Source organism: Panthera tigris, chromosome B3 (assembly GCF_018350195.1).
Source record: "Panthera tigris isolate Pti1 chromosome B3, P.tigris_Pti1_mat1.1, whole genome shotgun sequence".
Taxonomy (NCBI): Eukaryota; Metazoa; Chordata; class Mammalia; order Carnivora; family Felidae; genus Panthera; species Panthera tigris.
Genome location: NC_056665.1, coordinates 118442458 through 118456390, shown reverse-complemented (window position 1 = coordinate 118456390; position 13933 = coordinate 118442458). Strand labels below are relative to the sequence as shown.

Genomic DNA, 13933 nt, shown 5'->3' with positions numbered 1-13933 from the left:
AGCCTGCTTAGGATTCTCTCTCTCCCTCTCGCTCTCTGCCCTTGCCCTGCTCGAGCGCTGGCTCTCTCAAAATAAATAAACAACAACAACAACAAAAAAGTACTGGTACAGATACAACCTGGATAAACCTTTAAAACATTAAGCAAAATCGATGTATATAAAAATGTCAGGAAAAAAACAAATCTAGAGAGACCAAAATGTTCAGGAGTGGTTGCCTAGGGTTGAGGAGCTTTGGGGGAAATGGGCAGCGACTCAGTGGTTCCTGTTTCTTTTGGAGGGGGGAGGGTAATAAAAATGTTCTAAAATTTACTGCGGGGATGGATGCACAATCTGTTAACATACTAAAAAACCATTAAACCGCATTCTTTAAATGGGTTAATTTTATAATATGCAATTATATCTCAAGCTATTTTTTAAAAGAAACAAAATGCCTAGCCCAATACAAGGCCTGATACGTTCAGACTGTGCCCATTCCTAAATTACAAAGGGCGGGATTTAGAATGACCCCTAAGGATCCTCCTCCCACTTCTGACCCTTCGGAATCCTGAAGGACCAGACGCTTGCCCTGGGGCTCCTCTGGATAGGGGAAAGACCACAAAACCCGCGTCGCGCAGGGCTCCCACGGTCCTCACAGTTCCTCCACGGTCCCGCTCCTCCCCACTACCTGCCTGGAGATGCGCTTACCCAAGGCACAAGCCATGGCGGCGCCCACCAGGCCTCCGCCCGACACCACCACATCGTACACGGTGTCTGCCTTGGCGCCCGACCACCGCCGGCAGGAAAGCAGCGGACCTCTCCCGGCAGCTGCAGGTGCAGCCCTCCACCGGCTCAGAGCCAGGCGAGCCGCCATGACGCTGACCGGCAGTGTACTTGGCGCCCCGCTAGGCCCTCCTTTTGCTGCACTTCCGGAGCAGAGCCCTCCAATCACTAACTGCTTCAGTTGCGGCTTTAGAACCGGATATAGAATGCGCAAAGAGTAGGCCAATCAGAAAACGATCCTTGCCAACTTGGGCGGGAAGAATTAGAGGCTCCCTGGGAAGGGGGACTGGTTCAGGCATCCGCCTGGGAGCCAATCAGAGACCTGATCGCGTAGCTAGTGCAGCCATCGCAGCCAAAGCGTAGCACGCCGCTGTCACCGCCGCTTCTTTTTCTGCCCCGCGGAGAAGATGACCGTCGGGAGGCCTCCGGGAGCCTCCGGCGGCGCTCAGTGGAGTCGGCAGGTGAGAGAGAAAGAGAAGGAGAGGAATTCGGTCTGCGCCCGGAAAGGAGTCTCTAAAGAGGAAACTGTTTGTCATTGCCTTGGAGACAGACGTCAGGGGCGTGTCGCGGAGAGGTGTGGGATTAAAATCAGCAGCGTTTGGGGACCCGCAAGGGACTCTAACGGGTTGAGCGTTATGTTAGGCCCTTCATAGACCCACAGCAGTGGCCCTCGGTTTTCGCTTATCCTGTCAACTACCCTAAGACTAATAGTACTATTGCTGTCTCCATTTGGTAGAAAAGAAAACTGAGGCACAGAAGAATCCATACAGAAAGTAGATTGGTGGTTGCTTAGGGCAGGCTGGGAAGGAAGGGTCGAAAGGACTAGGGAAAATAGTCCCTAGGAATGACTGCTAAATGGTATGGGCTTTCTTTGGGGGGGGGGGGGGTGTGATTAAAATGCTCTAAAATTGTGACGGTTGCACAACTCTGTACTAAAACTCACTGAGTTGTACTGTTTCAGTAAGTGAGTTGTGTGAACTGTATGGTGTCTCAATAAAGTCGTTTTAAAAATTTTTCCCTAAGATCACATGCTCCTCAGTAGCAGAGCAAGGGCTGGAGCACATACACACCTTTGACTCAGAATCTAGTGTTCTTTTCACTATTAGAGCTGGACCTTGGAGAACCCAGGAAAACCATCACCAATATCACCTGGAGGCCTGCAGCAGCCTACGCCTCACTGATTTCTTAGACACAACTAGTCATTGTCTACAGTCCAATCCTGGCCCCACACCAGCCTCTCTAAGGATATCTCGAGAATACCACTGTCCTCCAGCCACACTGGCCCTCTTTCTAACTCTCCAAGAGTCAAGTTTGTTCCTGCCTCAGGTCCCTGCTTCAAGGCCTGTGCATTTGCTGTTCCTTAGAACTCAGAACCCTCTTACCCCAGATCTTAGCAAGGCTGGCTCCCTCTCATCAATCAGATGTCAGTCCAAAACTCCTCCACAGCGAGAAAGTAAAGATCAGCCCAGAACTGAGAAAGTCCAGTTCAGACTGTAATGAGGCCAGCAGCCAGATTAGCAGAAAACAGTGTTTCTCAAAGGGCCACAGTGTGCCTACAAAGAGACCAACACCCCCTTCTAAATGATGATGCTTAACTACCAATTACCCAGCTCCACCTTGTTCTAGTTACCTTTTCAATAAAAATTGCTGTCACCCACATACCAAAGTGTGCCCTCTTCATGACAGCATCCATCCAGAATGGATCCAGAGGGATCCACTCTCTTCCTCAGAATCATTCAAGAAAAGCCAACCCTAGAAAAAGCCCCTCCCCCACCCTCTTACTGAAAGTCCCCACTCTTCCCCCCGCCCCCACACAAGTTCCCTATAATTTTTCCTGGTGTATTCCAATAAATTAATAAGCCTAACTCTGACTACAGATACATTCCTAGTGGTACTTGTGATGGGATTTTATGAACAGAAAAGCTTCCTAAAGCCACTTCATCACTGTGTAATGTCACAATTTATGGCTTTTATTGAATTTATTATCATATACTTGTCTCTCTCCCTCTCATTAGAATGTAAGCTTCATGTGCTTGACTCGTTCTCAGCCTAATGCTCAGTGCACATAAGACACCCCAAAACTATTTTCTAAATGAATGGAGTACTTAAACCCAGTTGGGTTTCCACTTTCTACGACATTGTTCTTTCAGCTAGACCACATTGTCTGTCCTGTTAATTACTCATTCCTAGTAACAGGTGGGATATTAGGTAGACTATTAGGAAAGCAGAGGTGTAGACAAAGGAAGCAGGAAAAGCAAGACTGGAAAAAAGTAGGTGAAACCCAAATAGGGCAAGGCCCAGAGTGTGGCCAAGGTCACGGGTAGGATTCCTGGAGTGCCAGGGGCAGAATGCATGATACAGAGTAAGTACTCTGCAAATGCTCACCGCACATGAAGTAGGGAACCAACGTTAGCCGTCTGCTTCCCTTTCCTGCCCTTCAACCAAGCATATGCCCACATACCAATTTGTGAAATGTCTTTAAAGCAAGGAATACATCTGATTCTTCTTCGTTCCTTCCCAGTCGCTAATATACAGAGACCTATTCAAAGTGAAATTAACAGTTAGGCTTTGAGAAAATTTGAAATTATAGTTGACCCACAGTCTTTTCTGTTTCATTTTAGATATTTCCCCCCAAATCCTCCTCAGACACAGAGACGGAAGAAGAGCTGTCTGGGGATGGGCTGGTTTTGCCCAGGGCTGGCACACTCGATGACTTCCTCAGCCTGGAGGAGGAGACGGTTTCTAATTCTTCGGACTCCACTGGGAGCTTTTATGAGACCCTGCAGGTACTAAAGCCGAAAGGCAGGTGGTGCCTGTTGGAATCCCTTTATCAGAACAACCCAGACAGTGGCGAGAACTTCTCTGAAGACGATGAGGACCTGGAGAGTTTCTTCCAAGACAAAGGCAGGGGGAAGCCCGAGGCCCAGTACCCGGCATCTCCGAGGTAAGGAAGGCCCTGCAGTTCAACAGCTGCTTCATGACTCTGGGCCTCATCCTCTTCCTCAGTAAAGTTGTCCCTTACCGAGGCTCCAGCTCAGAATCAGGCCTTCGGAGCCAAACACGTTCTGATTCCTACCCAGCAGTCCTAAATCACTTTGGATAACCCTTAGTCATTGGAAGCACTCGAATTGATTAAAGGGATTTCTTTGTCACTACCTCCCTGAGAATGGCAACAAGGTACGTTTACCTTGGCCCAGCCCTGTTATATGCGCCTACACCGTATCTTATTTTCTCCTCCCACTAACCCTGTAAGTAGCTATTATTTTTGCCATTCTCCAGATGAGGAAATTGAGGTTCCAAGCAAACCCTGCCAAAGGTCACACAGCTGGTAATTGTTTGAAGCAAGATTTGAACCTGGGTCTGACTCCAAAGCCTTGCTCTGCACCATTGTACTGTTCTCTCTCCCATATGAAGATAATGGAATGCAGGGCAACCGGTGGAACGTGAGACTCTTGATCTTACGGTTGTGAGTTCGAGCCCCACATTGGGTGTAGAGATTACCTAAAAAGAAAATCTTTAAGGGGCACCTGGGTGGCTCAGTCGGTTAAACATTCAACTCTTGATTTCGGCTCAGGTCGTGATCTCACGGTTCATGAGACTGAACCTGGAGTCAGGCTCTGGGCTGACAGTGCGGAGCCTGCTTGGGATTCTCTCTCACCCTCTCTCTGTGCCCCTCCCCCACTCACACACTCTTCTCTCTCTCTCTCAAAATACATAAACATTTTTTTAAACATTAAAAAATTAAATCTTTAAAGGAAAATATTAGAAGCAAAGTGGCAAATCTTGAATCAATTCTGAGGAAAGACTTTCAACTAGGGCTGCTAGATGGCCTGAGGGAAGGAGCAAGGCACAGGCCCAGACACCTGCGGGGCTGTGTTAGGCTCAGGATCTAGCTGCCGTCTTCTGGGAGGGAGGTGTGGGAAGGAGCAGGAGGAGGAAAGGGCCTCCAGCCTGGCCTGGCCTCCGCACAGCTGCTTTCTCCCCCCAGGTGCAGCTCCCCACGGTGCTGCAGCTCCCTGAGCAGCCTTCCCTCCGACACTCCCAAGGTTCAGCCCCAGCCACCTTCAGGCTCCAGGCCTCCCTCGCAGCACAGAAGCATCAGCTCCTGGGCATCAACCATCACGGTCCCGCGGCCGTTCCGCATGACACTGCGTGAGGCCCGGAAGAAGGCGCAGTGGCTGGCCTCACCTGCTTCCTTTGAGCAGGAGAGGACGCAGGCCCAGAGGCAGGCCCAGGAGGAGGCCGAGTGCCAGCGGCAGTTCCGGGCACAGCCTGTGCCAGCACACGTCTACCTGCCCCTCTACCAGGAGATCGTGGAGCGCAATGAGGCCCGCAGGCAGGCAGGGATCCAGAAGAGGAAGGAACGGCTCCTCTCTTCCCTGAAGCCCTTCAGCTTCCTCATGAAGGAGGAGCAGAGAAAAGAAGCTGCTAAACAGAGGGAGTTGGCTGCCACAGCTAAGGCCAACGTCCCCAAGCAGAATGCCACCAGAAGGATCCCCAAGTCCATTCTGGAGCCAGCCCTCGGGGACAAACTCCAAGGTAAAGACATCCTCCCCACCTTGCTGCCTCCTACCTGGGGAGTACCAAGACGTGCCGTGGAGACTTAGGCTCGGGGGGCCAGCCTGGCTTGGAGATAAGTTCATTGTTCGGGCGGATGGGCCTCAAGGCCACGCTCCATGCCGGCTGGGTCCGTCTGTATCATGGGGGAGCCCTGTAAGGAGTGGAGAGTGAGAGGTCATGCAGCCTTCTCCAAGTTTGCCCTGATGACCTCTCTCTCAGTGAGTGGGTGTGAAGGCGTCTGCAGCAGCACAGGTACAAGAACAGAGAACCAGGGAGGCATCCAGGGACCAGCTTGGGCCGGTGCTACCACCAGCTGCCCCTGAGGGAAGCTCCTACCGCCTGCCCCCCCCCACCCCCCATCCTGGTGACCTTGCACATTTCAAGAAATGTGGTACGATGAAAGGACTCAGGCTTTACTCATTTAGTAATGTGTCAAGCCCCAGGCACTCCTCTGTGTTCAATAAACAGACATGGAGTTTGTGGACAAGGGAGGAAGACAGATAACAGACAAAAAATTACAAATGTGAGGAGTCATTTGCAAGGATTAGAGGTGGGAGCCTCCAGGGTCATATAGAGCACATAATAGAGGGACCTAACTTAGGACATGGTGAGGCGGTGGGGACAGATAGGGAAGGTCCCCAGGGAAAGTGAGCACTGAGGCTGACCCTGAAGGATGAGCAGTGTGTTTAATTCAGGGAAGACGGAGGAAGAGTGCATCAGAGAGAGCAGCGTGGAGGTAAGAGGAGGCTGAACACATTCAAGGGATGGGAGGAGGATGGAGGGTAGAGAAGAGGGAGCAGGGAGGGAGAGGCAGGCATGGGCCAGACCTGGGGGAGGGGGAGGAAATTTGGACTTTATCCCAAGGGCACCGGGGAGCTAACTGAAGGGTTTCAAACAGGGTGGCTCAGGATCAGATCTACAGCTCAGAAAGATCACTCTGATGCTGTGGAGATGATTAAGGGGGAGGGACAGGACCGGAGGGATGCTGATCTATGGGACACTATGCCACCAGTTCAGCGGAGAGACTGAAATTAGCAGCAGGGATGGTAAAGAGAGGCCAGACCGGAACATGGTTAAAGAGGAGGAGACTGCAAGACGGGGTACTGATGAGAGAAGGCAGGCAGGAATGATTTGGGCAATAACCTGGGCCTCTGGGTGGATGGCGGGGCCCTTCCTTGAGCCAAGGAGACCGGCTCACCCCTCCGGCTTGGCCTCTGAAGGAGGAACCGCAGAGAGCGCTCAGTAAACGTAAATGGTGGCTGCCTCTGCAGCCTGCTGGCACATGGCAGGGTGTCCTGGTGAACATTTAGGAATGAGCTCTCTCCAGAAAAGAAGCAGCAAGCTGATTTGTAGTGTTTGCCACTTTCCCTGGTAAAAATACACCTATTCTGGCCAAGGTGGAGCTTCCCATATGATGTCAACTGGTTCACAAAATCCTGCAAAGCTGGCAATCGTCTCCAGCACAATACTGCACTAGAGCTTTAGAGGGAACCTTCTCCAAACCTTTAGGTATGAGGCGGGGTCCCCTGTCACCCATCACCACCCTGACCTTTTCTCCACAGAAGCGGAGCTCTTCAGGAAAATTCGCATCCAGATGCGAGCCCTAGACATGCTCCAGATGGCCTCCTCCCCTATCATCTCCTCCAGCAGCCGGGCTGACCCCCAGCCTCGAACAGCTACCCGAACCCAGAAGGAAAAGCTTGGGTTTCTGCAGACTGACTTTGGATTCCAGCCTCGTGTGAATCCTGCTGTCCCTGACTACGAGGGCCTTTACAAGGCCTTCCAGAGAAGAGCTGCCAAGAGAAGGGACACCAGAGAGGTGACTCACAACAAGCCCTTCTTGCTGAGAACTGGCAGCCTGCGTCGCGCTCAGCGGCCCTGTGACACCACCACCTCTGGAGAGAGGAGGGTGAGAGCCCTGGGCAGTTACGGGAGGGTCCTGGCCTGAGACCCAAAATACAGAAATGGGCCGGGTCTCAACATACGGCACTTCTCATGACATTTTTGTTTTTTTTAAAAACACTGGCTCAGCTGTTGGATTGATATCCAACTCTTGGCCTGGTAATAAACTTGGGAACTCATTACTCTTTCCTTAATCCCAGGGAAAAAAAAAAAGATTCCTGGTCTGACTAGTCCTTCACTGAAATTGAATCCTACTTACAATAGAAACTAATCACACGTTGTTGTCCCACCAATACCAGCCTTCGTTTCTTCTAGGACTCTCCACAGTCACCAGCCACACCCCTGCCAAGGAGTCGTTCTCTGAGTGGCCTTGCTTCTCTCTCTGCCAACACCCTCCCTGTGCACATCACAGATGCCACCAGGAGGAGGGAGTCTGCAGTCAGGTGAGTGGTCAGGCTCGAGATCTTGGCCCAGGACCAAGTTCAGTGGTCAGTGCTCGGATTCTGGCCCAAATGCTAGAAACCATCCTGCTGCTGGGCCTCCTCTCCTGTTACTACAGAGACCTAAATGGGTGGAAGGGATTTCTCTGATCAGGACAGGAATACAGGTAACTCTCCACATGTAGTGATGGAGAACATCTGGCCATCATTCATGGGGGACTTACTCTGTGCCAGTCACAATGTTAAGGCTGGAGATACCTTATGGAGCCCATAGTTTAATAGCTAGTGTGAAATATAGAAAATCAAAGAACTACTACTTTGTGAGTAGTGCAATGACAGGGAAATACAGGGGACCTGGGAGGCTCTGGGCAGCCTGGGGCAGGGTTCTCTTTAGTAGATGTCTGAAGAATGAGGAATTAGCCAAAGGCTGGAAAGAAAGAAAGTTCCAGAGAGAACAACATAAGTGAAGACACACAGATGAGAGAGGAAGCCATTAGGAATAGGAATTCAGAGAAACCTGTTGGCAGGTGGCTGACCCTGTCACAAAGAGAAGGCATCCACTGCACAGATTTGAGATTCTCTGAGATTCTGCTAGTTCAACCGAACTAGCAGAGTCGGTTGGGAAGCAGGAGCCTCCTTACTTTTTCATTCTTTAACTGGCCTCTGTCATGGTGTTGTTCTCGACGAGCCAGCGCCCCAGCAAGAGTTCCTCCACTAGACCTCTGAGCTGAGGTCAGCACGAAAGGTTGTGGTGTAACAAGCAGTTTAGCGCTGGGAGAGGACGAGCATCTTAGTGCTTTCCTGTGGAGCTAACCAACTTGGCTCTTTAGGCTCCACAACAGGGATTTTAGAAATATATTTAGAATCCAAGAGATACTCCCTTCTTCCTCAAATGTCATAGTCAGAGCTACTAAATCAAGGCTAAACGCATCGGTGTCCTGAGGTCCCAATAAGGTAGGCCTTATGGGCCAGAGGCTGGCCCCCCGAGGGGATATCCATATTTGCTTCCCAGCAGTGGGGAGTTTGATATAATAGCAGACTACACTTTCATGCCTTCAAGCAAGAATCTTGGTGGTTTTTTTTTTCTTTTTTAAAAAAATGTTTATTTTTGAGAGAAAGCATGAGTGGGGGAGGAGCAGAGAGAAAGGGAGACAGAGGATCCAAAGCGAGATCTGTACTAACAGCAGAGAGCCTGATGCGGGGCTGGAACGTGAGACTGAGCCACCCAGGCACCCAGTTGTTTTCCCTCTATAGTACCTTGTCAAATGATACTTACACAGACTAAGTGCTTGCTATAAGTTAACCCCAAACTGTGCATGGAAAGAGGCCTATTTCCAGTTCTCTGTGGTCCCAAAGGACCACGAAACCAGGCACCTTCTAGCCCACTGTTTACAGTGTAGTGGTCAGGGGCAAAGGCTTGGGAGTCAGACATACTGGTTCTAATCCTGGCTTTTCCACTGGCATGCTGGGTAGCTTTGAGTGAGTGGCTTATCCTCTCCGAGGCTCGCTCTCTTCACCTATAAAAAGAGGGGCTTACAGTTCTTACCTCATGGGGCAGTTCTGGAGATTACAAAAGGTAATTGATATAAAGCACTTGATTCTTTTCTGCTCTTGGTTCAGAGTAGAGTAGCTCAGCAAATGGCAACTATTAGTATTGTTTCCAGACAGGCCAGAAGCCTTAGTGTAAGGATATTGTATTTCAGTTCAATTATTGAACTTCTCCTGGGGCAGAAAATCACCATGTCCATAGTGCTGGAAAGGCTTCATTTGCCAATCTCAGAATCCTATTCTTTCTGAAGCGCCGGTGTGGTAAATTACCCCACTCATAGAAAACACCATTTCACTTTCCAGAGGTTACTAAGAGTGCTTTTAATATACTCAAGTTGGTCATCTGTGTGTTTTTTGCCTCCTTTCTTCAGAAGTTCACTTGAAAAAAAGGACAAAACAGATGAGAGTACTCAGTGGTTGGAGATGCACAAAAAGAAGTGTCAAGCGATGTCTAAATCTGTGACCTTGCGTGCAAAAGCCATGGATCCTCATAAAAGCCTGGAGGAAGTGTTCAAAGCAAAGCTGAAAGAGAATCGGTCAGTGTCCTCCATGTGCCAGGGGGGTCTGTCTTGGGATCCAACAGATCATTGCCCTTGAAAGTAGGCTCCTATAATCGCACACAATCAAGGATTTAGTTTTGCTAGGCAGTTAGGAATTTACAATGTCTTTGGGAGTTACTCTGCTTAATTGGAATGAAGGGTTGGAAAAAGAATTCATTCTAAAAATCTTGTTAATTCCAGGAACAATGACCGTAAAAGAGCAAAAGAGTATAAGAAAGAATTGGAAGAAATGAAGAAGAGAATACAAACAAGGCCCTATCTCTTTGAACAAGTTACCAAGGTAAAACTAAGCCATCATTCTTCTCTCTCAGTCTTGGATGAAAGTGCTTTTAGGAATGATGGAACAGAGGGGCACTTGGGTGGCTCAGTCAATTAAGCCTCTGAGTTCGGCTCAGGGCATGATCTCATGGTTCTTGAGTTTGAGCCCCATGTCAGGCTGGGTGCTGACAGCTCACAGCCTGGAGCCTGCTTTGGATTCTGTGTCTCCCTCTCTCTCTGCCCCTCCATCACTCATGCTCTATCTTTCTCTCTCTCTCAAAAATAAACATTAAAAAAAAAGAAATGATGGAAAAGTTTAATATCTGGGTATTAAACATTTCCTTGAGGATCAGAAAGATTCAAAATTGAGCCTGTTACCAATTTCCGCCCAAAGAAGTGGTGCAATGGTGAACATTGCTTGGACTGATTTCACCCAAGACTAGACTCCAGGGGCATCTGTGAAGTGTTTCACTTCTGGGAGTGTTCGCTACAGTCTAGCTTTCACTAGACTGAGGGCTAGATGCCACATACACAGTAACAGTCTGGCTGTGTTAGTGAGAATCCCTTTAATTTACTAACATCATCCCTTCCCCTGTGGTGCTGGTGCCCTGGGCATCCCCAGCCTCTAGAGCTGTGGCACATTTATAGGTCCCCAGAGGGTGGGATGCTCACAAGCACCCCAGCAAGCCCTTTTCAGATTAAGTGGCTTTCAGGATGGAAGAATCATTTTAAGATGTTCTCTAGACTTTTAGGGAAGTTGGATCCAGTTGAGATCTCCTCCTTAAGGGAGCTCTGGAGCTATCTGAACAGCCTTAGAAAGGCCACTATCCCTGGAAGTTTTGGGCTGTATCAGGCTGTCGATCCCTCTTCTCTCTAGTTTCAGACAAAAGTTGGGGTTCCCTAGTAACCTGGTTCCAACTGCTGGACATTATCTCCATCTTACAGCCAGTGTGTTATCTAGGCATTTCCTGAGTCCACCCCTCCCCACCCCCATACATACCACACACACACTTGCACACATGCTGGACTGTCTGGACTGGATTTACTTAGCAACTTGCATTGTTCAAAATCTCTCATGATCTTTCCTCTTTATGTTAATTCTTTCCAGCAAAGCTCACTCTCAGATCTCAACAGATCTTTCACCACTCTAGGAAAAATACAAAGTGCTCTATATGATTTTGCTACTAAACATTTAAATTAAAACAAAAAAATAACCTTTTTCTGGTCCACATACAGACCATCTATCCTGTTAAGAGTGTTACTAGTGCAGCTTATTTTCTATTTGTTGTATATTAGTGTTCCTGATGATGGCTTGATTGCTTTTATTTTTTTTTTTTTAAGTTTATTTTGAGAAAGCACGGGGGAGGGGCAGAGAGAGGTGGGGAGAAAGAGAATTCCAAGCAGGCTTTGCACTGCCGGCAGAGAGCCCTACACAGGGCTTGAGCTCACATATTGTGAGATCATGACCAGAGCTAAAATCAAGAGTCAGACGCTTAACTGACTGAGCTACCCAGGTGCTCGTGGTTGCTTTTAAATCTTAAAACATTTTTAGTCCATTTTTTTCATCTGAGCCTTACTTGGTGGTCCAAAAATCTAAATCCTTGCTTCTCAAAGGTGTGGCTCCCAAATTCACAGTTGGCATCTCCTGGTAGTGTTAGACACAGAGTTTCGAACCTTATCTAAGACCTACCAAATGAGAATCTACATTATAACAAGATCTTCAGGTAGTTCCAATCCACTTTAAGGCTTGAAAACAGGCTCTAAGTAATTTTCATGTAAATCTGTGCCCAGCACTAATGGGGATTGGGTTAGGGGACAATTTTAGGCATGTGGATTAAGCAAGTGATTTAGAATTACCTTATAATTCACAAGACAGCTACAGCAGATTTGTTTCCATTCCTCAGGACCTTGCTAGGAAAGAAGCAGAACAACGGTATCGAGACACCCTGAAGCAGGCTGGGCTGGATGAAGACTTTGTGAGGAACAAGGGTGAGGGCACCAGGGCTGTACAATGGAAGGAGCAATCAGAAGTCCCTGAATGTCCCAGGTAATAATCTCACGTGCTCCTGTCACCCTGTGGCTCTCAGATTACGATCCCTAGTAATGCCACTGGGAGGGACCTTTAGAACAGCCACACATATTTTGAGATCACAATCCTGTATTTATAGAATACTAACCCAGAGATCTCCAGATAATATATTTAAATTGGGAGAATAAGTGCAGTTGTTATTGTTAATAAAATATAACCATTGTATATTAGGTTTAGGTTCCTTCGATTTGAAACAGATCATTTTTCCAATTCTAGTTCTAGGGCCATCAGTCAAGAATATTTTTACTTCACTTTTGAGAGACAAACATATGTATTTTTACTTACTATAAAATGATAAAACTGCTTTTCTAACACTTTTTATTTTGTTTGGGTAATTGAAAGTAAAAACATTTAAAGATGCATGATAAAAGGTATAATATCCTAAACAAGCAAAGCCTGTCTCTTCCCCCGCCGCCCCCCCCCCCCCCCAGCATGATCACCGTGGCTTGTTGAAACCTAGCACTCTTTAAAAAGTAACTCATGAGCACCACCCCTCCACTGGAATCAAAGGGAGAAAAGCATAGTTATTGCCATTATTCTCAACTTTGTTTCTTAAATCCTAATGGCTCCTCCCCTAATTCCTATCCCAGTTCTCCCCCTAGAAATTTAAATTTCCCTTTACCCCCCATATAAAATAATGAAAATGTTGAAACCATCCTTAAGCCTTACATAATGCTTTAATTACAAACATTTTATTTCATAATGCTTTAATTTATTCTGTAGCACCCATGAAACTACAAAACTCGGCACCAGAAATCCACAGCAGGATTTAGAAGAATCTCTACAACAGCCTACAAGCCCCAAAAAAGAACTGGAGGAGCTGTCTCATGAATTGCTAGATAATTTCAAATCACTTGCTTAATCAGTAGCACTTAAAATTACTGCTTTTCAATATTAAGTAACTAACTTGGGGTTGAGTCAAGGCTGGCAAAACTTGGCTTTTGAGCCAATGGCTACTCTTGGAGAATGAGGATAAGAAAAGTAGCAAGAAAAAAAGTAGCAGGTAACAAACAGGGAATGGTTTAAGCAAATCAAAGTGAAAAGCCTCAGGGTGGAGGATTCAGAGCAGAGTTAAGCATTCTCGCTTCTTGGGCTTCCTACTTAAAAAAGGAGCACACACCCAAATGCCTACAGGGGCCAGTTAGGAAACAAATGGATCACATGGGCTGGGTATAAGGTACACTATTAATAGCTAGAACCCAGGCCCAGAATTGCCAGATCAGCAACTGAGTTTTCAAACAGAAGCCAGGAATTTCCTGTTGGCAACCAATTAAAACATTACTTAGAAATATTGTGTGGGAAAACAAAACACTTGCAGGAAGACAGGTCTGCAACTTCTAGTACATGGTTTCTTAGCCTCAGTACTATTGATTTAGGGCCAGATGAGTGTGTCGGTGTTGGGTGTTGGGAGAAGGAGCTGTCCTGTACATTGTAGGACGTTAGCAGCATCCCTGGCTTCTACTCCCTGGATGCCAGTAATGCCCTCTCCACAGTTATGACAAAAATGTCCTTAGATATTGCCATATGTGGGGCAGTGGGCAGGCAAAAATGTTCCCAGTTAAGAACCACTGCTCTAGTATAAAAGTAAGGGCTACAGAAAATAAAAATTGGCATTTTAAGAATACAAGATATTGACATGAACTCAATCTACATAACAAAGGGTGATTATGCATGTCATTAACAACTTAAGAACTATAACTACTGAATTTAAGACGGCAGTTAATTTTTCCTGTTATCTGCTTAAAATATGCCACTGTGTGCATGGTATGTGCGTAAGCCCGAGGTTCATTTTCAATAAATGTGAAAATTCTCTGACA

The 13933-nt window shown here is 47.5% G+C and overlaps 2 protein-coding genes and 1 long non-coding RNA gene across 5 annotated transcripts in view; 1 reads left to right on the top strand and 2 right to left on the bottom strand.

Annotated features, from left to right (window-relative positions):
* COQ6 (coenzyme Q6, monooxygenase) overlaps positions 1-1156 on the bottom strand; it is a 15330-nt gene extending 14174 nt beyond the window's left edge. The window contains exon 1 of one of the 3 annotated variants that reach the window (XM_042990085.1): positions 1082-1156. In XM_042990085.1, coding sequence (XP_042846019.1) covers positions 1082-1106 — 25 coding nt within the window. In that variant the 5' untranslated portion in view covers positions 1107-1156. Of the gene's footprint in view, positions 1-684; positions 898-1081 lie in introns of those variants that run through there. The other 2 variants (XM_007095083.3, XM_042990084.1) reach the window with 2 other exon arrangements.
* FAM161B (FAM161 centrosomal protein B) lies at positions 1067-13933 on the top strand. The gene is made up of 9 exons (XM_007095082.3): positions 1067-1220; positions 3381-3703; positions 4748-5298; positions 6882-7228; positions 7537-7664; positions 9581-9745; positions 9950-10049; positions 11932-12074; positions 12840-13933. The coding sequence occupies exons 1-9, from the start codon at positions 1167-1169 to the stop codon at positions 12976-12978; spliced, it is 1950 nt and encodes a 649-aa protein (XP_007095144.1). The 5' UTR covers positions 1067-1166; the 3' UTR covers positions 12979-13933.
* On the bottom strand, positions 1163-5649 carry LOC122239661. Its single transcript, XR_006218986.1, has 3 exons — positions 5333-5649; positions 3145-3298; positions 1163-1272 (listed from the first exon to the last, which is right to left on the bottom strand). It is a non-coding gene; the product is annotated as an uncharacterized LOC122239661 (long non-coding RNA).

Bases quoted from the DNA above. Each gene is read 5' to 3' on its own strand.
- FAM161B (XM_007095082.3), top strand. From the start codon at position 1,167: ATGACCGTCGGGAGGCCTCCGGGAGCCTCCGGCGGCGCTCAGTGGAGT. The intron at 3,704-4,747 runs GTAAGGAAGGCC...TTCTCCCCCCAG, and splicing joins CAGTACCCGGCATCTCCGAG to GTGCAGCTCCCCACGGTGCT. The intron at 12,075-12,839 runs GTAATAATCTCA...TTTATTCTGTAG, and splicing joins GAAGTCCCTGAATGTCCCAG to CACCCATGAAACTACAAAAC.